This window comes from Eucalyptus grandis, chromosome 6, assembly GCF_016545825.1.
Source record: "Eucalyptus grandis isolate ANBG69807.140 chromosome 6, ASM1654582v1, whole genome shotgun sequence".
NCBI classification, from domain to species: Eukaryota; Viridiplantae; Streptophyta; class Magnoliopsida; order Myrtales; family Myrtaceae; genus Eucalyptus; species Eucalyptus grandis.
In genome coordinates this window covers 46,274,022-46,294,170 of record NC_052617.1, presented here as the reverse complement: position 1 = coordinate 46,294,170, position 20,149 = coordinate 46,274,022, and the positions used below count along the sequence as shown (strand labels likewise).

At 40.0% G+C, this 20,149-nt stretch overlaps 2 protein-coding genes across 7 annotated transcripts; one reads left to right on the top strand and one right to left on the bottom strand.

The window, feature by feature from the left end:
- Nucleotides 1–6,290: 6,290 nt before the first annotated feature.
- On the top strand, nt 6,291–10,265 carry LOC104450310 (protein ALTERED PHOSPHATE STARVATION RESPONSE 1). Its single transcript, XM_010064816.3, has 4 exons — nt 6,291–7,742; nt 7,970–8,157; nt 8,999–9,222; nt 9,331–10,265. The coding sequence occupies exons 1-4, from the start codon at nt 6,710–6,712 to the stop codon at nt 10,067–10,069; spliced, it is 2,184 nt and encodes a 727-aa protein (XP_010063118.2). The 5' UTR covers nt 6,291–6,709; the 3' UTR covers nt 10,070–10,265.
- A 638-nt stretch (nt 10,266–10,903) lies between these two features.
- LOC104450307 (hypothetical protein) lies at nt 10,904–19,891 on the bottom strand. Of its 6 annotated transcripts, XM_039315489.1 has the most exons (14): nt 19,762–19,891; nt 18,622–19,048; nt 18,281–18,377; nt 17,929–18,036; nt 17,615–17,845; nt 17,041–17,159; nt 16,456–16,956; nt 15,638–15,746; nt 14,973–15,562; nt 14,086–14,253; nt 13,712–13,953; nt 12,556–12,927; nt 11,954–12,308; nt 10,904–11,287 (listed from the first exon to the last, which is right to left on the bottom strand). In XM_039315489.1, the coding sequence occupies exons 2-11, from the start codon at nt 19,044–19,046 to the stop codon at nt 13,755–13,757; spliced, it is 2,547 nt and encodes an 848-aa protein (XP_039171423.1). In that variant the 5' UTR covers nt 19,047–19,048; nt 19,762–19,891; the 3' UTR covers nt 10,904–11,287; nt 11,954–12,308; nt 12,556–12,927; nt 13,712–13,754. The 6 variants fall into 6 exon arrangements, with proteins under 6 accessions (XP_039171423.1, XP_039171419.1, XP_039171422.1 ...); XM_039315485.1 differs by having other exon boundaries at nt 10,923–11,287; nt 12,556–13,953; XM_039315488.1 differs by having other exon boundaries at nt 10,923–11,252; nt 12,556–13,953.
- Nucleotides 19,892–20,149: the final 258 nt, after the last annotated feature.

The following is a 20,149-nucleotide window of genomic DNA, read 5'->3' as shown; positions in this document are numbered from 1 at the left end:
TTGGGAATGTGTGGTCGGAAGAGTATCGTCACTTTCCACAAAGTGACACTACCATCTTCTCAGCATTTTTCTTTTAAAAATCCAACTCAATATATAAGAATTCCTTACAATAGCAACATTGGAAAGGATTCCTAACTCAATCAACAGAAGTAATTTATGATGCATTAAGTCTGAATGGTGGTCAAGAAAAAAAGTTGCACATTAATCTTATATCATAAGGCTGTATTTGACAATTGAGATAAAATTCAACATAGGATAAAATTTTGTTACTTACTCAAGAGAGAATAAAGTGGGATATAGGGGGATATTGACCAAATAAAATTATCTCACGGGGGAGATGAGATAAAGGTAAATATAATTTATAATATACATATTAGAAAAATTATTTTCTCAAATAACAAACATTTTAAATTAACAAAATTAAAATTATTCGACCAAAAAAATTAAAAATATATAAAATATATTTCAATGTATAAATAATATTTGAATTCTAATTTAAGAAATTCAAAATAAAAAATAAAAAATTATTTATTTTACATTTAATTTTATTTGAATTTATATCTTCAAATTTAATTCTATTTTAGAATATAGATTCAATATATTTATTACATATTTTAGGTATTTTAATATTTTAGCTATATTAGTATAATTTACTATTTCATAAAATTTTACTAGAGAGTGATGGAACGGGAAGACAAAAATAACAAAGAAATTAATTTTTGAAAAAAAAAGAGAGGAAAATAAGATAAAAAGAAAATAAAAATAAAGTAGGTAAAAGTGCCACGAGAGACTTTTATCATCTCCGTTTATAAATTTTTTATTTATTTATACTAATATGTCGTTTATACCAAATATTGCATATTATATGATATGAATATATATCCGACTACAATCACCGAACATTGGATATGATAAAAAATTGATAGGATATAGTAAAATCCATAAATTTCATAAGCTATCCTATCAAGTCATATTCGGACGATCAAAGGTAGCATAAGATATTTGTCTCAAATCAAGAAAAGAACTTTTTGAATGGAATATTGAGGCCTTTACTTTTATTTCCTTTTTTTAAAGTAGATGGACATGCTCACTCATCTTCTTTAAAAATCCAACTCAACACATAAAAATTTCCTTACAATAGCGGCACTAGAAAGGATTCCTACCTTGATTTGCTAAAGTGACTTATGATCCATTAAGTTTGAATGGTGGTCAAGAGAAAAAAGTTATACATTAATCCTTTACCACAAGATATTCATCTCAAATCAGAAAATTAAATTTTCAAATGAAATATTTGAGGCCTTTACTTTTATTTCCATTTTTTAAAGTAGATGGACATGCTCACTCATCTTTTCTAAAAATCCAACTCGACACAAAAATTTCTTACCCTAGCGGCATTGGTTATGATTGCTGCCTTTTTTTTTTTTTTTTTCGGTCTGCTCTATTCCTACTCTACACTCACTCGCAGACTTTGCCTGCCTCTTGCGGGCGTGGGAGTCGCAACCCACTCTCGAAACTTACGCGTCCCTACCCCCATCCCCCCGAGAAGGTGGGGATTTGAACCCCTCACCTCCCCCTTCCATGTTGGAAGGGTGGCCACTGGGGCGAACCCCCAGTGGTTTGTTATGATTGCTTTGCCTTGATTTGCTAAAATGACTTATGATTCATTAATTGTGGGGAAAATTCAAAATAAAGACTTGTAGTGCTATCATTTTTTTCGAATAATGGCCCAAAATGAATATTATTTCAAATAAATGCATGAAGTTGCCAAATCGTCTCAAATAGAGACCTGAAGTTGAACTTGGTTCATATAAGGGCCTAAAGTAAGTATATTAGTCTAAAAAAAAGGGAAAATTCCAAAAAGTGACCTAAAGTGCTATCTTTTTATCAAATAAGGACCCGAAGTGAATTTTATTTCAAATAAGGACCTGAAGTAATTTTAGTTGTTTCAAATAAAGGTCTGAAGTGGTTTTGGTTGTTTCAAATAAGGACCTAACCTCGGCTGGTCGCTCATTGGCTTAATTTTTCGACCAATGAAGGGTATTTTCGTCATTTGGCATTCCTCCCCCCCCTTTCTTCCTTTTTTTCTGATTTTTCTTCTTTCTCTTCGCTAGTCGCCTAGCCCTCATTGGCCGTGGGCAAGGCCACCCTCACCAGATCGATCTCACCTAGGGCCACGAGGGCCGACCTCGCAGATGGCCCCTGGGCAAGGGTCGCCTTGCCTAGGCGAGGCCGTCCCTTGCCTATGCCGGTGTGGGTGGCCCTTGATGGCGAGGGTGACCGTCACCTAGCCCTCTGTGGGCATTGCTAGTGGCTGCCCGACCACTAGCGAAGAGGAAGAAGAAGAACTAGAAAAAAAAAATTTAAAGGAAGGAAAAAGGGGAAAAAATGACAATTCACGAAAATACCCTTGACCGTCGGAAAGTTAGGTCCTTATTTGCAACGGACATAACCACTTCAAGCCCTTATTTGAAACAAACATAACTATTTCAAGTCCTCATTTGAAACAACATCCACTTTAAGCCCTTAGTTGAGAAAGTAATGGCAGTTTAGGTCATTATTTGAAATAATGTCCACTTTAGGTCCTTACTTGAGAAAAAGATGGCACTTCAAGTCCCTTTTTAGAATTTTCCCATAAAAAAAAAAAAAAACCCGACCCCTCAACTAAAGGGCATTTTTGTCTATTACCCTTTTTTCATTTTTGGCTAGCGAAGGGAAGCTGGACTCAAGCGAGGGCTACCCTTGCCGAATTTGGCAAGTGACGCCTTCGCCCTCGCCAGATACAATGGGGGTGACCCTTGTCCAGGCGATGAGGGCGAACTCCACCGACCGTCGATGGCCATGTCTAGGGAAGGGAAGAGGAAAAAATAAAATAAAATAAAATAAAAAACAAATTTTTTTTAAAATATGGTTACAATTTTTTTTTACCAAAATACCTCTTTTTTCCGATGGTCGGAAAAGTCATCGCTAGCCTGGCTGCTTCAAATCCTTATTTGAAATAATATCCACTTTGAGTCCTTTTTGGGAAAATTAGGACACTTCATGTCCTTTTTTGAAATTTTCCCTTAAGTTTGAATGGAGGTTGAAAAAAAAAGTTACACATTAATCCTTTACCACAAGATATTCATCTCAAATTAGAAAAAGAAATTTTCAAATGAAATATTTGAGGCCTTTACTTTTATTTCTTTTTTTAAAGTAGATGGACATGCTCACTCAATTTTTTTTAAAATCTAACTCAACATATAAAAATTTCTTACAGTGATTGCATTGTTTATGATTCCTTCCTTAATATGCTGAAATGACTTATCATCCATTAAGTATGAATGGTGGCCAAGAAAAAAATGTTACATTTTAATCCTTTACCACAAGATATTCATCTCAAATCAAGAAAAAGAAATTTTCAAATGAAAGACTTGAGGCCTTTACTTTTATTTTCATTTTTTAAAGTAGAAGGACATGCTCACTCATCTTTTTTTAAAAATCCAACTCAACATATAAAAATTTCTTATAGTAGCGGCATTGGAAATGATTCCTACCTCAATCCGCTGAAGTGACTTATGATCCATTAAATTTGAATGGTGGCCAAGAGAAAAAAGTTACACATTAATCTTTTATCACAAGATATTCATCTCAAATCAAGATAAGAAATTTTCAAATAAATATTTGAGACCTTTACTTTAATTTCCTTTTTATAAAGTAGATGGACATGCTCACTCATCTTTTTGAAAATCCAACTCAAGATATAAAAATTCTTACAGTAGCGGCATTGAAATTGATCCCTATCTCAATTTGCTGAAGTGACTTGTGAAGAAAGTTACACATTAATCTTTTTACAACAAGACGTTCACTCAAATCAGGAAAAGAAATTTTCAAATGAAATATTTGAGGTATTTACTTTTATTTCCTTTTTTAAAAGTAGATGGGCATGCTCACTCATCTTTTTTTTTTTTTAATTTTCAACTAAACATATAAAAATATATTACAATAGTAACACTGAAAATGATCCCAACCTTGATTATTAAGTACACATAGGAAATGCAAGTTGTCCTTCCTAAGCACAGTGAGTTCGGAATAGTAAGTAAAGTTAAACCTACTTTGAAAGCATCCAACTCTCAGTCAATCAATGCAGGTTATAAAATAATCGATGTTGAAATGACTTGTGAAAAAAGTTACAAGTTAATCTTTTACCACAAGATATTCATCTCAAATCAAGAAAAGAAATTTCTAAATGAAATTATTTAAGGCCTTTACTTTTATTTCCTTTTCTTTAAGTAAATGGACATGCTCACTCATCTTTTTTAAAAATCCACCTGAACATATAAAAATTTCTTACTGTAGCGGCATTGGAAATGATTCCTACCTTGATATGTTAAAGTAACTTATGAAAAAAGTTACACGTTAATCTTTTACCACAAGATATTCATCTCAAATTAGGAAAATAAACTTTCAAATGAAATATTTGAGGCCTTAACTTTTATTTCCTTTTTAAAAGTAGATGGACGTGCTCACTCATCTTTTTCAAAAATCCAACTCAACATATAAAAATTTCTTAAGGTAGCGGCATTGAAAATGATTCATACCTCAAGAAGGAGGGTTGTATAAGTGCATTTGATTAATTGGTTCTTAGAAAACATGCCCACGTGGCATATGGGCATGTTTTCTCAATAAAAGTTTCAAAAATTTATAGCGAAATTTATCTGCAGAACCTTCGGATGCATTTGCGTTTGAATGTTGCAATTCAGCACCTGACTTTGCCAACATTGTGACAGTCTTTATATATATCGATGTGCACATCAGCTCTCCTTAATTACATATCTCAAGCTACGGTTATTTCCTTACTTTCCACAGGAGGAAAGGTTGAAGTGAGCATATAAGCCCCTAGGGATGAGACGTTAAGACTCGATGGGTGCTCCCGAAATACTTGCCGACACACATACATAACAAGGAAGAATTTTCAAAGCATCGATTGGACATATCACAAGCCCATTCAGATCGCTAAACATTGTAATGTCTCCATATTTTAATTATTAATCAAGACGACTTTCTAATGAAATCCTTTAACAAATCTCAGACAGGGGACTTTTCCAAAGCAGCGGGCACTGCTGGGATAAACCAAAAAGAGGGCCAGGAATCCAAGGTGGAAATTCCTTTTTTCAAACCAAACAATGATACAACTCCATCATGACTCATTAAAGAGCTTTGGCTTCTTCTCGCACAACGTTATGATTCGGTAAAAGCGGACCGAGACATCATCTTAACGGTTGGTTTTTATCAAAAGTCGAAATGATTGTCATTTGGAAAGTTGGACATCGAGCAGGTCGTTGGGCGTCGCGGGGCGATTAACATGAAAATTAGCGAGACGATTTACTGAGTGTAATGTAAATAATGTATTAACCCACGAAAAGGGCCTCTCCCCAAGTTGCTTCTACTTTCCCCTCGCCAGAAAGAAGCCACTGAAAAGCAGCACAACGTTATATAATACGGAAGCGATGTCGCCCATTATGGGGATTTTAAATCTGACCTAGGCATCTCCCCTTAAAAGGAGGTTTAAGTGGAATTCCTACTCCAACAATCTTTGTCTGTATATAGTGTTTCTCTCCCTCGACTTGTCTAATTTAATATTGTTACTGATCGAGGTGTACTACTATAGACATACGGAATCGTTCTATAAAAGTGATATATATAATATGCGTGTATGTATATAAATATATAAATTAAATGACTTGGCGGATTAAAGCTAGAAGAGGATCTTTAAGTAGTTTTGATTAGATAAGACATACTCAACGACCCACTTATAAAAGTTTGGCATAATTTAATCACAGCATGTCTGACATATCCTTACTCGAATTTTCTCTGCATCAGAAGAACCCGACAATAGAAAAGCAGAAATCCCAATTACACATGGAGTGTGTTCTTTCGAGTGGATCTTTTGGTTTACCGAAAATGATCGACTAACAGAAAATCATTTACGATCAAAGAAATTAAAGTCGGGAAAATTGATTCCTTAATTTGAAAAGAGGAAATCATTTTTTTCGGAGGGTATTTTTTCTTCGTTACAAAGTTTTTCTCAAAACAAATACACCCACGTAGAATCAAGATAAAGTCGGGCGATTAACTGCGTGAAAAAGAAAAGAAAAGAGTAGAGTTTGCCCATGCGAGGAAGAATAAGAATGACCATATACCATACGGAGGACCACTCTTCTCTGCCCCGCCACCTCTTTTTTCCTTTCTCGTTTTAATGATTCGTGTTTCACACGACTGTTAGAGAAAAAGCATATTTTTCCACCGTTGTCTTCTCCTTCACTGCCCTAAAATCCCACCTCCTCTCTCCTCGTTTCGGGCCTTCATGTCTGGCGCTCGCGAAAAAGGAAAAAGAAGATAATTGCGATTCCAGTTTCCTGATTTAACTTGGAGAAAAAAGCCCTCAAAAGCTGGGTGCATCAAAAGCCTCAGACCCCCAACGTCGCATCACTACAGAAAGGAACGAAGTAAAAACCCACCGTCCATCTCCCCTTACTTACTCCGCATCTTCCTCTCTGTCCCTCGCGCTTTTCGCTTTCTTTCACCGCTTGCCCAAAACCCTAAAGCCGGAGCGCAGAGAGAGAGAGAGAGAGAGAGAGAGAGCTTTTTCCTCCGGTCACCGTCTCCGGCGTGCTGTTCCCGGGAGCCAGGCTTAGCCGAGGGGGCGTTCCGAAGTGGGTAGGTTTCGCTCATGGGATGCAGCAACTCCAAGCTCGACCGCCTCCCCGCCGTCTCCCTCTGCCGCGACCGCACGAAGCTCCTCGAGGACGCGCTCCACCGTAGCTACGCCCTCGCCGACGCCCACGTTGCCTACCTCCACTCCCTCCACTCGGTCGGCGCCGCCCTCCGCTGCCTCTCTGATCAGAGCCCCCGCCAGACCGACGGCGGGAGGTCGTCGAAGCCGCCCGCTCGCGTCGCCGCCGCACCGCCCGATCACTCCCCCTCCTCCTCCTCCGGCTCGACCTCCTCGTCCGGCTCTCACATCCACTTCGACGACTCCGAGGACGAAGACAACGATGACCACATCAACAACAACGTCACGAGCTCGACCGCTCCTCTTTTGGGGAGCGATGCCCGCGGTGTCGGCGAGCAAGACGATTACTACAACCCCGAATCGTTGAATCCGTTCTTCGAGAAATTCGTGTCGATCAGTTACATGAAGAGTCAGCCTGCTCAATCCATTACTCACACTCTTCCGGTTTACGATCATTACAACGACCATAACGAGACCAGTCAGACCTATTATTATCGTTCTTCGCAGCACGATGGCCATTTGGTGCCGAAAGCGCCGCCGCCCCCGCCTCCTCCGCCGCCCCCAACCGACTCGACGTGGGACATTCTGAATTTCTTCGACGGGTACGACGGATACGCAGAGCCTGTTGCTAGTCACAACAGATCGAAGGAAGAGAGCAAAGTTCCGAAGGAAATCACTCATGGAGATCATGGAGTTACTGTTGAGGGAATGGAAGCAGGACAGAGGGAGCACGTAAAGAGCAATTACTACGTTAAAGTGCCTTCAGTTTCCGTGTCGGAGAAAGTTGAACCCAGAGAGAGGTGCAGTTATTCTGCTGAACCGAAAGATGGAGAAAGCGGAAGAGACGTGTCCGAGATCATCGAAGAAGTTGAATCTCTCTTTAAAGCGGCTTCGGAGTCCGGCGACAAGGTCTCAAGACTGCTCGACCTCGCAAGGTTTCGTTACCACCACAAGAACGGCGTCTACCAAGGTAATACCTGAGAAATAGAATCAAGGATTCTTTGCGTGGTCTTGATTACTTTTCTCACTATTTGCGAGAAAAAGAGATTATCAATGGCATTTCGAGCAAATAGTAAACTTAATCATCAACCGAGCCATGTTTAGATTCTGCTAAAAAGGACAAATCACATCGTTATCATTCTGTCCCTCATATTAGCGAAGGGCAGTAACCCTACTTAACGATTTCCTTAATGACAGCTCCAAGCAAGACAACGTTGCATGCGATAGCCACGTCGCGAGCAAGCCTCGCTGCGAAAGCAGAGGGCGCATCTGCAAAAGGGGATGGGGACCGAGACGCGGATGCGGTGGTGGGCTCGCCCGGGAATTTCTCGGGCACCTTGAAGAAGCTGTGCATGTGGGAGAAGAAGCTCTACAGTGAAGTCAAGGTTAGTTGAGGGTATCATCTTTTGTATTCTTGTGTCAGTGTTTGTTGAAGTGGAGCTGCTTTTAAATTGAATCTCGCTTTGGCTTTTGCCTTTTTTATTTTCCCTTTCACTTTACTTAGCTTTTCCTTTTTGTCATGCTTATGGCCATATAGCATATACTAGTTGAGTCTCCAGGCCAATCATTATAAGGTATCAAAGTTATTAACAAAAGAGTATACGGTGGACTTTGATGTTTCTCACAGTTTCACATTTGGAATTTAGGTGGGTCTAGATTAAGATGCTAGGCGATGATTGTAAATCAAATCTCACTTCTTAGATCAATTGATCGGGACTGACTAGAATCAGCCTAATCAATTAATTCTCAAGTTAAATCACACTGAATCAATCTTTTTACCGTAAAGAAAATTCGAGTTTGGCATGTGGAGAAAATCAACACAGGTAAAGAGCATATATGGAATACAATGTTCACCCGAATGCTATATATTGTCATGCTTCAGTTTTCCTCCACATTCATGACTTACTAAGCTCAAAAAATGGGTTGACTCCAAGGTCAAGCTGGTTGAGTTGGTCCTCATGTTATGTTAGGTCTAAAGTAGACCCAATTAAAAGGTGCTTAGGCAGAATCTTGAACAAGAAAAAAGTCACATATTCTTTTGCAGAATTAATGAATTTTTTTATTAGATTCCTCTCTTGGCTCTCACTTTACCCGAAAAAGAAAAGAAAAGAAAACCGATATGATGGGTTAAGACATTAAAGTCACGAGGCTTTGGGGTATTTTTGCTTTGTGTGATTACTTAATTGATAGAAGCCATATAAAATATTATCCTACTTTTCTTATTAGGCTGAGGAAAAGTTGCGCGTAATGTATGGGAAGAAGTGTAGGGAGCTGAGCCAGATGAGCAACAAAGGCGCCGAGGCGGGTAAAATCGAAGCGACTCGGGCCATGACCCGAGCATTGTCCACAAAACTGCAGATCGCAATTCACGTCATTCACAAGATTTCCATCAAAGCGAACAAGCTCAGGGACGACGAGCTCTGGCCTTGGATCCAGCAGCTCCTTCATGGGTATACATCTTGACTCGCTACTTACTCCTTCCAACTCGTTTTGTCATGGATATCATAAACCGTGATTGATTCTATTCACCATACTTCTTGTTTCTTTATTTTTGAAAGATGGTTGGAGATGTGGAAGTCTATGGAAGAGTGCCACAGGGGTCAGTGCAGGGCAGTTGCGAAAGCAAAGAACTTGGACTCGATTTTATCTACCCCGAAACAAATTGATGCGGACCATCTTCAGGAGCTCGTCCAGATCAAGCTTGAGATTCAGAACTGGACCTTATGCTTCTCTAACTGGGTCTTTGCCCAAAAGGGTTGCATCAGAGCTTTAAATAGCTGGCTCACGCGGTGCCTTCCGCATGAACCGGAACAGACACCAGATGGTGTCGCCCCCTTCTCCCCCGGCAGAATTGGAGCGCCGCCAGTTTTCGTGATCTGCAACCAGTGGTCACAATCTCTGGACAAGCTAACCGAGAAGAAGGTTGTCGACGCGATGAAAGAACTTATGTCGACCGTCAATAAGATCTACGAGCAACACTTCGCGACATTGCAGCAGAAAATGTCAGCAGATAAAGAAATGGAGAGGAAGGTTAAGTTAATAGAGAGGACGGAGCAGAAGATTCACAAGGAGATGCAAGCCAAGGACCAATCTGCGGTATTGAAGTTTCGGGAAGATTCTGCTGCTCCCCTAAGCGCTCGAGGTGGAGTTACAGCTGGGAGTAGCGTGCAGTCATGTCTCAAGCACATATTCAAGGCCATGGAGATTTTCTCAGCAGATTCCGTGAGAGCAACTGAAGAGCTATGTACACGTGCCAAAGAATACCCGAGTTCTCGACAAAGCTCGAAACGTTTCTGATCATAAAGCCTCGCAATGTCCCTCTATTTGGAGATCTTTTTTTTTCTGAGGAAAGGACCAAGTGAACAAAAAAACATGTATTCTTATTGCATGCTTGTAGCTACCCTGACATAATAAAGCTCGCAGAGAGCAATATTTATGATGCTCATGCTTCAATAATATACAGAGTGATATGGGGAAGAGATGCTTTTATGAATGCCATGGTTTCCAATTTTTGGTCAAAAGAATTGATTTAAGTAGCGCATGAGAACGTTTCTATTTATCAAAATTTATGTTTCTTTGTTCTCCGGAACAAAAAAAGAACATAAACCTATTTTGGTAATGCCAAATTATTTTTTTATTCCCAAGAATATAAAGTTAGCCAGGAATAAATTTGGAACAGAAACGCAAAAAAAAAGAATTGCTTATTATTTCTTGGAACAATTTTTAGAAATAAGCTAATTTTCCTTTTTATTTCTCTTTTATTTCTCTCTCTTCCCGTGGCCACCTTCAACCGCCTAGAGCCACCACCCACCGCCGGCCACTGCCGCCGCCGGCTGACAGTCGTTGGCAGCCGATGGGCTGTGCGGCGGCGATGATGATTGGCGGCCAGCAGTCGTGCGGCGGCGATCGATCGGCAACCGACGATCATGCAGCGGCGGTGACGGTCGGCGGCCAGTGGTCATGCGGCGGCAGCGGCAAGCGGCGATCCGTGAGCAAGAATAAAAAATGAATAAATATAAAAAGAAACTGCATTGCGTTATCAAACACATTTCTATTCTTTTTCTATTCCAAGAATAGAAAATTTTTGTAGTTACCTAACGGGTTTTTTTACTCAGAAATTATTCCCCGAAATAAAAATAGAAAATAACTATTTCTAGAAAAAAAAAACTCTTCCCCAGCCAAGAAGCGTTGTCATGCGCAGCCTTAGTGGTCACCAATGTGTACCAGGTATAAGGGACTCACTCTAAATTCTAATTGTTCTTTTCCTCCAAACCATATAAACAAAATTACGCAACACAGCTTTGGCTTTTCCATAAATAAAGAAGCTCATGAACTGTTTTCTGTCAGCAGTTTATTCCTCTATAAGGATTTCAGCAAGCTTGTGGAGGATGTCAACGTGGGCGGTGATAATCTGTTTTGCTCTTGGATAGGCCCTGTCCATCTGCAGTTGCCATTCAATAAGCTTTCTGTGGGTAGGCATCTGCACGTGAAATACCATAGGTCTCCTCTCAGCCCCTGCCAAAAGGTATTCATGCAGCCCAATATAACAGTCCACAAAGCAGCAAACACACTGACACCAAAACAAGCCCAGACAGCGAATCCGTATGTAACATTTCATCCTAAAATATGTTACTCTCCAAGTAAATCATTCTTCCCTTCCTTTCCTTTTTTTGGGGTTTTGTTAATACGATCGTCGGGTTTTTTCCCATCAAACCGATGTTATTTTCACATCAAAACTAACATCCTTCAAACAGAAGTAAACCATCGAAAACTGAGGCATGAGTTCCCACTAGTGAAAGAAAGTCAACTCCATGAGTACAAGATCAGATACGTCTATTGACCTTCTAAAAGGTACCAAATAAAGCAAGTCAAATAACCGCAAAAGCAGCACCTTTTTCGCATTATTAGGCAAAAGATAGCCAAACAGAAGGATCCTTTCACTTCTCTAGGGTTTAATCGTTTGCAAGGAAACAGATTACACTCAAGCACTCGTTTTAGATTTTCTTTTTCCTTTCCATATTCTCTATGTAAGCCTAGCCCATACTGGCAATCAGAAAACCTCCATGGTTCTCTGAACAGAGTGCTGAAGCGTTTCCAACATGCACATCTTTTAACAGACAAATGGAAAGTATGCGTGCTTGATGTAAACATGAGAACAGATGCCTGGACCACTAGATTTACCTTTAGAAAGTGGAGGTGCCTCAACACAAGCGATGTTGAGATGTTTGTACTTGCCAACAAGCAAGGGCCTCTAATGGACCCTATGTGAAGAGAGGGGAAAATTGGTGGCATATGCACACTAGCTGTGAAACTGAGTCCTGTTTGCAGCATAACATCCATTGAGATAATTAATCTCGCTCAGCTGAGCATATAGAAATTTATCGACTTGACTTCAGAAACTCGCAAACCCAGCTGAGAATCACGTTCTTGGAGAAAAAACATTCCAATTGGAATTTTGAGAGACATTGAGTAGCAGCGGATCACAAATGGCAACTTTCGCTGCCTCATTTCAACACCATGTCAGGCTAGCAACAATCTGTCGCAAAGATAGATGAATGAACATGATAATGTCAATTAGCCCACAATTATATAGGTCTGAATAGAAGAAGAAAGAGCAAAGAACACCAGTTTGTTGCCGATTTATTTTGCTTAAGCAAAAGTTAGCCATAGTGTCATCAAACAATCAATCAGTGTGCTTGAATCCTTCCAAATTGTTCATCGAGCCCCCATTGAGAGACCCAGTTCCCAAATAGCAGTAGGGAATGCATCACACATGGATGTACCTGAGAGACATTACGTGAAAGCGGTGGCTTGGCTGATGTTGCTGGAACTGTACTGGACTGGGCTGATTTGGGGCAACATCTGCCATGCTGGCACATAGAAGTACAACCTGCTCCGCTTCATTGATGGCTCAGACAAGCATCAACTTGTAGGGGGATGATGAGAAGTTATATAGTGGTCATAGCAAGGCGGGTTGGATGATCTGGTGACAACAACACTAGTGCATCCCATGGAAAGATGTGCTTAACATGGCACTAGGAGATATTGGTGGTGCTTGTAAAGGGTCGTAGTTTGAATCGGCAGATAGCTCGAAATAGCACAACATGAAATGAGAAACAGTTACAGCAGCAACCATTGGAAATCAATCGATTGTCCTGTGATTTGTTTATCCAAGAAATGTTTGATTCAACAAAATTCAGAATACTTACCATGGTAATAACAAGTGGCGCATCTTTTCTTTTTCATTCAAATTTTATCTGCCAACTTGTTAGTTTTGACTAAAAAAGTGATACCACATCCACGTCTCTCACTCAACCAGACCATTAGGCTCAGTGTCAACCACATTGTCTGCTAAATGTAGTCGGCAGTGGACTCCAATTAAACTTGTCTTCAATCTATGAATGGCAACCATAAGGCTTGGCTAGTCACACTAGACATAGCAAAGCATGTTATGGTGGTGTCCAGATTAGTGATCTAAAGAGTACAACCTAATCAACTAATCACTGAGGTCATATTTGAGAGCTTAAACTGGGGTTTTACAATCCTGTGGATGCTGGAGCTGTACTGATGATGCTCTCTTGGCACTCTTCACTAAAACCTAAAATTATTTACAATTGCTTTGCCTCTTCCATGACTCCAGTCATAAGTCATTTGATTTAACAAAAAAGAGTTAGCACCAGAAAAAATTGGCAAAAGAGAAAGAGACTATCTAACAAAAATGTCGCCAATTTCTCCTCACTTTGAAAATTATCCTTGGCTTATCACCTCTTTTAAATTTTGTCACAACCTCAGGAGAAGCAGGTATTTGAGAAACTTAAAAGAACCAGGCTTGCATATCTATCACTAGCTCCTTGTCCTCAGAAAAAAAAGACTCCAAAATCTCATAGACCAATGCTGCATAATATACTGAATGCAAACTCAAAATTGTCCTACACTTACAAGCTCGTCCAATGCCATCAGGTATAAACAGGAGACCGCCATCTTACATGAATTCCAAATCGTCTTCCTGTTGTTCCAGAACAATAGTGGCTAGAGCAAGTCTATATGCTGAAGACCTCATGTTCCTTACTAGAACATATATCTCCTTTTTCCTCCGTTCCATGGACATCTCAGTCCATTGCTCCTCTCTGAGATGAGCTAGATAGTTTACCTCACAAAAAGCTTCTGCTGTCAGCTTCTTGCTGAATAAGGAAAAGAAAAACCATTATTGCATGCAGTATCACGACAGTTTGGAAGCATGCGCACTATTTACGCATAAATATTTTTATGCATGATATTGAGAAATAGATATTCAGGAAAGGATGTTCTCCAACCTGCCCTGAATGAATCCTGTTGTGACAAATCCAATAGGCCAACGGTGACTCTCCCTAGCAATTGGGTCCTCTGGCACTAGGATTTCCCATTCGCCAGGACAAACCTCTTTGAAGTACGATGTTGCAGCCGATTGTGGCATTTGTAGACCGATTTCATTGTTTTCTAGCCTGCATCAAGCGCAGCATAGAAATCTGAAGTATGAGAGAGAGAGAGAGAGAGAGAGAGAGAGAGAGAGAGATCCTAAAGGACAGATCTGAGATCGCAAGTCAATGGCATGGCAAGCAGAGGGTTATTTCAAATGAATAAGCTAGAACGGTACAAAGCCAATAAAGTAAGTCCAAAGCTTTGGATTGAGGAGATATGATGATAGAAAAAGAAATGCTTCTATTGATGTTTCACCTGCAAAGTTAACACCTTCACTTATTCCCTCAAGAGTCAGGGAGGGGGAGGGAAATATTAAACCCTCTAAGGGTGAGTTTTTGAAAAATTCGAAAAGCAGCTTTGGCTTCTCAGGTGATTTAGTGAAAGCAGGAGGCTGCTTTGGACCATGGGTGTGAAAGGCAGACTTTGGGGTCAAGAACTTGTAAAGAATTTTACCAAGCACCAAAATTTTCAATCAAAAGACTTTGAAATACAAAACTGCATTTCAAAATTTCCCCAAACTCACAACATGAGAAAGATGTATTTGCACCCATCAAACTGGACTGGTGCAGACATCATATCCTCCTATTTTGTATTTTCCAGGAACATATAGATAACATGGCCCAAGAAAAATTGGGAGATAACAACAACCAGAACGGACACAGCAAATAATGATGAGAGAAAATTCTAGAAAAGCTGAAAGAATGTAATATCATGATAATATAAAATTGAGAGAAGTCACTACCTCGAAGCCCTTGATGATATATCGGTGAAACGAGGTGCACATACAATCGCTCCTTCTTCAAAGAAACCTTCCTTTGAAGCGTGCAGAATCACCCTTAGGAAACATAAGTCATGACGAGGCATGATTCGAGCGATCCCATTTGCCAATCCGCTAAAATTACTCTTGTCCTTCAAAGCCTTCAAGAAACTCCTATCATTCACCATTTTGTAAGGAAATAAAAATGAATGACCGCCGTAGTTATCTTGAAGGAAGCAGGTCAGCTCCTTGTTTGTCCTGACTACAGAACCCCTAAAACCACACATATAATCTAAAGGTCTGGATGGTGTCACGCCTGAGGTACTATTTGTCAAGCTTGATGAACTGCCGTTGCTTGTGCCTCTTTCACTGGAGATCATAGTATCTACCCCAGCAGTATATGCCTTGTCAAAAGGGCAAATAGTACTCCATGGTGGTGGAATGGGAACTTTTAGAGCTCTGACTGCAGGAGGACGGCGATCTGCTTTTGAATGAGAAGCAGCGGCTTCGATTGCCATAAGGGAGGTATACGCATTGCAATCAGGATAATCCCATGGAAAGTAGGGCAGGTAAGCCTGCCAAATGAGAATTGTATGCTACTTTTAACATCCGGCCATAGTAGATCACAAATTTCATGCTTCAGAACTTACATTGTTTGCAATCCAGCGCTTCTCCCTCAAACCTATGGCATGAGCCCCCTTGGAAATAAAAGGAATCCAGAAGGCCTTGACCCAACTCAAGGGGAGTATGATTGACCATCTATAAAGAACGAGACAATTATGAATTCATCTTTTATATGAAGAGTATTCTACACAGGGTTGGAGAATAATGGAAGTGGCAAGTAATCATCACACACGCACACAGATAGCCCATTGCAACCTCCTAAGGAGGTCCTTGAACTTGGATACTCAGATCAGAGGCTTGTCTGATTACCGTCTCATGTTATTGCATAGACTAATCAACACATAAAACTACTTGACATTCAAAGTCATAATCAGGAGTGAATATAAATAACTATTACTGCTGAGGATACAATAAAAGGAAAAAAGAAGACTAATAGGTTGCAAATGACAAATAGCTACAGAGCAGCTCCAGCACCTATTATTAATAATTTCTTTCATTGGACAATTATCAGATAAACCAAGCACAAGGTCAAGATCTTTTCCAATTCAGACTAAAAGATTATATAAATTCTCTAAGAAAATCTCTCCAATGATGAATAAAAATGTAGAAATTCTTCATCCCTCCTGCATCTTTACATTACAGCTGCCCAGAGGGTTGACGTACTCTCAAGTGAGCAAAAGAAGTTCAGATTTCTCAAAGAAGAAAAAGAAAATAAAACAAAAGAAAAATCTATCGCAAGCGTTCATGTAAATAATTTCTGCAGCTAAGCATCCCCTTTATCAAGATGTCTTATAGAGCAACAAGCCAGAAACTTATCATGAGATCAAGAGATAAATTTAATTACCCTTTAAGACGGTCATCTGTGCTCCCATTTCTTAGAAGCATTATAGGGCAAGATCTTGAAGACTGCGACCTACGTAAAGAATTGGACATCCCGGAATTAAAATTATCCAAGCACAAGAAATCCATACGCTTCCTCTGCCTCTCCATGTGAAGAACATTCTCCTCAATTGGGGTTCCTATTCCTGAAGCAGCATCCCACAAACCATGATGTGCCTGTGACCTTAGGAGTAAACCTGCTCCTTTGTCCAAAGGTTCTGTCATAGATGGCTGCTTTTCAGTTACATGTGATAAAACCTCATCAACTGTGCTAACAGCTATCATTTTTGAATCATCAACAGCTTCTTCATCATTGTATTCCCGAGGGTCCTCGACCATAAGAGATAGAATTGCACGAGAAGGAAAATCATCCTCATTGTGAAGCAAATCACATTCTGTCTGCTTTTCGTCCTTACTATCCTCGACAGAAGAATGCTTCTTCAACTGAAAAGGTCTTTCTAAAATGCTGCACAACCAGCCAGAACCATTTAGCCAACTCCAAATAAACAAGAAGGAAAAATTGGAATTATCATGCTCTTTGATAACTCACTTTTTTATTGGATGTAAAATCTTCTGAAGAAGCTTAAAAGCACCTGATCCCATAACTTCCAACTTTGTAAGGTGACCCTCAAGCGAAGAGCACTGGATCAAACTACCCAATCCATCCATCTGACATGAAAGAAAGGAGACAATAAAGGCGCAGAGAATTGTTGCCATACCAGCCACTATTAATTGCTAGGAGCCCAATATTTTAGTGATTTGATAATCAACTTTGAAATTCTAGATTTAGCAGAATGAGCAGGAAGTCCGGTCAAGTGGATTAAGTAGTTAGTGCAACACTCTAAATATAAAGCCGAAATTGCTGTGATTTTTAAACTTTTTTCCTTCTATATTCTTCTTTTCTTTCGGTAGAAGGGAGGTTAGGGATTTCAATAAACATGGCAATAATTGGAAACATAAATCTGCTACGACCAGAAGCTTGACTTTGGTTCGAGGAAAAGTGGATATACAATTTTTCTACCACTAATGTGATAGTCCTAATATATATACAATTTTTCTACCACCAATGTCATAGTCCTAATATACTCGATTGATAAACCGAGTGAAGGAACTATAATATATACCTCCTTTTGACATGCACACTTTAGAGCATCATATCCTTCAGTAAAGGCTGATACATGAACCCAGACCCATAGCTGACGAAATGGAATAGAGCCATCGATATTCTTGGGTACACCTTCCTCATTTAAAGCGCAATTCTGCAGAACTTTACCAGTATTATGCTGGTCCAAATGTCTCCACATATACACAACTGGAGCAATTGGCTTGGAAACAGGTGTTCCAACGTGATGAAGCTGCAAGACATGAGTTAAGAAGTTACGAAATTTGAATCCAAATTCATCATTTGTTTACCTTGAATTCCATTGAAGTTATTTACCATAGCCCTTCCATATGTAACGCCAGAAAGAATTGACTGAGCCATGTCCATTGGATGAGCAGATGGAGATGGAACTAGTACTCTATCTAACACCGAAACTAAAGAATCCTGCAACCATAGAAATTAATTACTAGTTTAATAATGATTGATATTACTGAACAAAAGAGGAGACTGTCCAGTTCTAAGCTAATACTATAATCAGATTGCTTAAGCTGCTAAAGCTTCAATGCAAAAAGTTCTTTCTTATATGGCATATATAAATCAGTTGACAAAAGTAACAATATAAACAAGAAATGAGCTCACGTATACATAATGACACAAATTATGTAGGTTCAAAGACATAAGATGCCACCTCTGGACCCTCCAACTGGACAGCAAAATGGTAACTGGCATCATGGATGACTACTCCTTGCTTATACCACTTCAAGAGAGCTCTTGAACCTCTCCCTCTACAACACAGAAAAAATAAAAATAAATATCTTGAAAAGTCTCAATGCATATTTCTTTCTATGGATTCAAATTCCAGTCACATCCATAAATAAACCAGTTTAAGAAGGGGGCAAAAGACAAGTTTCTGAAGGCTGAATCCTATAGGGATACAAAAAGACCAAGCTTAGCTTAACCTGTCAATTGCTCTAATGCGCTAAAAACATCAAGTCATGATATTAGTGATGAAAAAGACAGATTGATCACCTGCCCTGCAAACCGAGAGGAAGGTAAAAGCCCCACAACTTGGTCATAGTAAACCGCTTCGCATGCCAAACATGAGTTCTAAATCTCCTAGTTCCATCCCCAGATGTACAGAAACCACTCTCGGGATTTTGTTTCAGCTCATTTCTGCGTCGTACGCATCGCAGAACTTTGCCTGGAGCTGTAGAGTTGTGATCAGCACCAGCCACCTGTGAATTCTTTTGCTTCTTCCTATGCCTTCTGTTGGCCAGTTGGTTGTCATGGGCAGTGGTTCTCCTCCTCTTATTCCTTTGGGAGCGAAAATTATTGCTCAATCTGTTGGCTACAATGGAGTGTAGATTCTCAACTTCAGCGGCTCTAGATTCTGCAAACTTTCTGACACTGACAGTTCGAGGAGCCTCTGATCTTTTACTTCCATCAGAGCCCATCACTGCCCACAGAACAACCAGGAACTGTTACTCGGTTCCTGTCAAATAGTTTCGGATTTGAACTTCCAATTGATGTAAAACTTAAACAATGCTAAAAACAAATGGATATCTGACATCTTATTTATACTGAAGAAATCATCCTCAAACTTAAGGCACCAGACGCTACAGCCGTTGGTGACTATCCAAAAACTATTGTTAACTTAACTTCGGACACTCTACAACCTCCTATAGCCAACAGCAGTTGGCCACTTGTACCAATTAATGACAATAACCTCGATATAGAAGGAAAAAACCAGTGTCTAAATTTGCAGCGCTCTCGCCATTGTTATGCAATCCAGAGCGATAAAAAAAGAAATCCTCCTGAGAGAGAGATTTGCAGGTAAGAGCAACAGAAGAATAAGCAATATGATCACACATATCAGTAATTGCAAAGAAAATCGCACCGGAGCATGCTCAAATAGAGAAGCCAAGTAAAGATTATCAAGCTTTCGGAGGGCAGAGACCACCGTGAAAAAACGAACGCGACTAAAACTCAACAACCGATTGGACTCGACACGTACGGAACCCGCATTGCTCAATAAGATCAAAAACAGGGAGGCGAGACGGCGGCGCAACCGCACGGATTAGAAAACGCGGAGAGAAAGAGACGCGCACGCTCCTTGAGCTTCAGCGACAGCCGTAGCCGACGGTGAGGTGGCGAGAGAGACAGACGGACCTTGAGCTCAAGAAGGCGCGGTGGCGAGTCGGCGCGGCGTGGTCGCCGCGGTGGAGGCGTGGCGGGCTAGGGAGTGAGAGAAGGGAAGGGGGGTTTTTCCTTTGTAAGGGAGATTACGGGTTCTAAAAACTCGTGCGAAGTCTAAATATTTCGGAAATTTATCATTAGGTCCGACTGTTTTGAAATATGTATAATTAGGTCCTAATTAAGGGACGGTGGCGCCATCTCGTATCAAGTATCTTATGCAATTTCGATCATAATCATACAAAATTTTTATTAATCATGTGAAATTTTATTGGACCACTGCTAACTGTTCTAACTTAATCTGGTCTTTTGCCTAATACTAAGAGGTGGAAATTTAATTTGGGAGGTAAATAAGGGCCTGGAA

Bases quoted from the DNA above. Each gene is read 5' to 3' on its own strand.
- LOC104450310 (XM_010064816.3), top strand. From the start codon at position 6,710: ATGGGATGCAGCAACTCCAAGCTCGACCGCCTCCCCGCCGTCTCCCTC. The intron at 8,158-8,998 runs GTTAGTTGAGGG...TTTTCTTATTAG, and splicing joins AGCTCTACAGTGAAGTCAAG to GCTGAGGAAAAGTTGCGCGT. The intron at 9,223-9,330 runs GTATACATCTTG...TATTTTTGAAAG, and splicing joins ATCCAGCAGCTCCTTCATGG to ATGGTTGGAGATGTGGAAGT.
- LOC104450307 (XM_039315489.1), bottom strand. From the start codon at position 19,046: ATGGGCTCTGATGGAAGTAAAAGATCAGAGGCTCCTCGAACTGTCAGT. The intron at 16,957-17,040 runs GTGAGTTATCAA...CTGGTTGTGCAG, and splicing joins ATTTTACATCCAATAAAAAA to CATTTTAGAAAGACCTTTTC. The intron at 13,954-14,085 runs GTTGGAGAACAT...TTCCTTATTCAG, and splicing joins ACAGGATTCATTCAGGGCAG to CAAGAAGCTGACAGCAGAAG.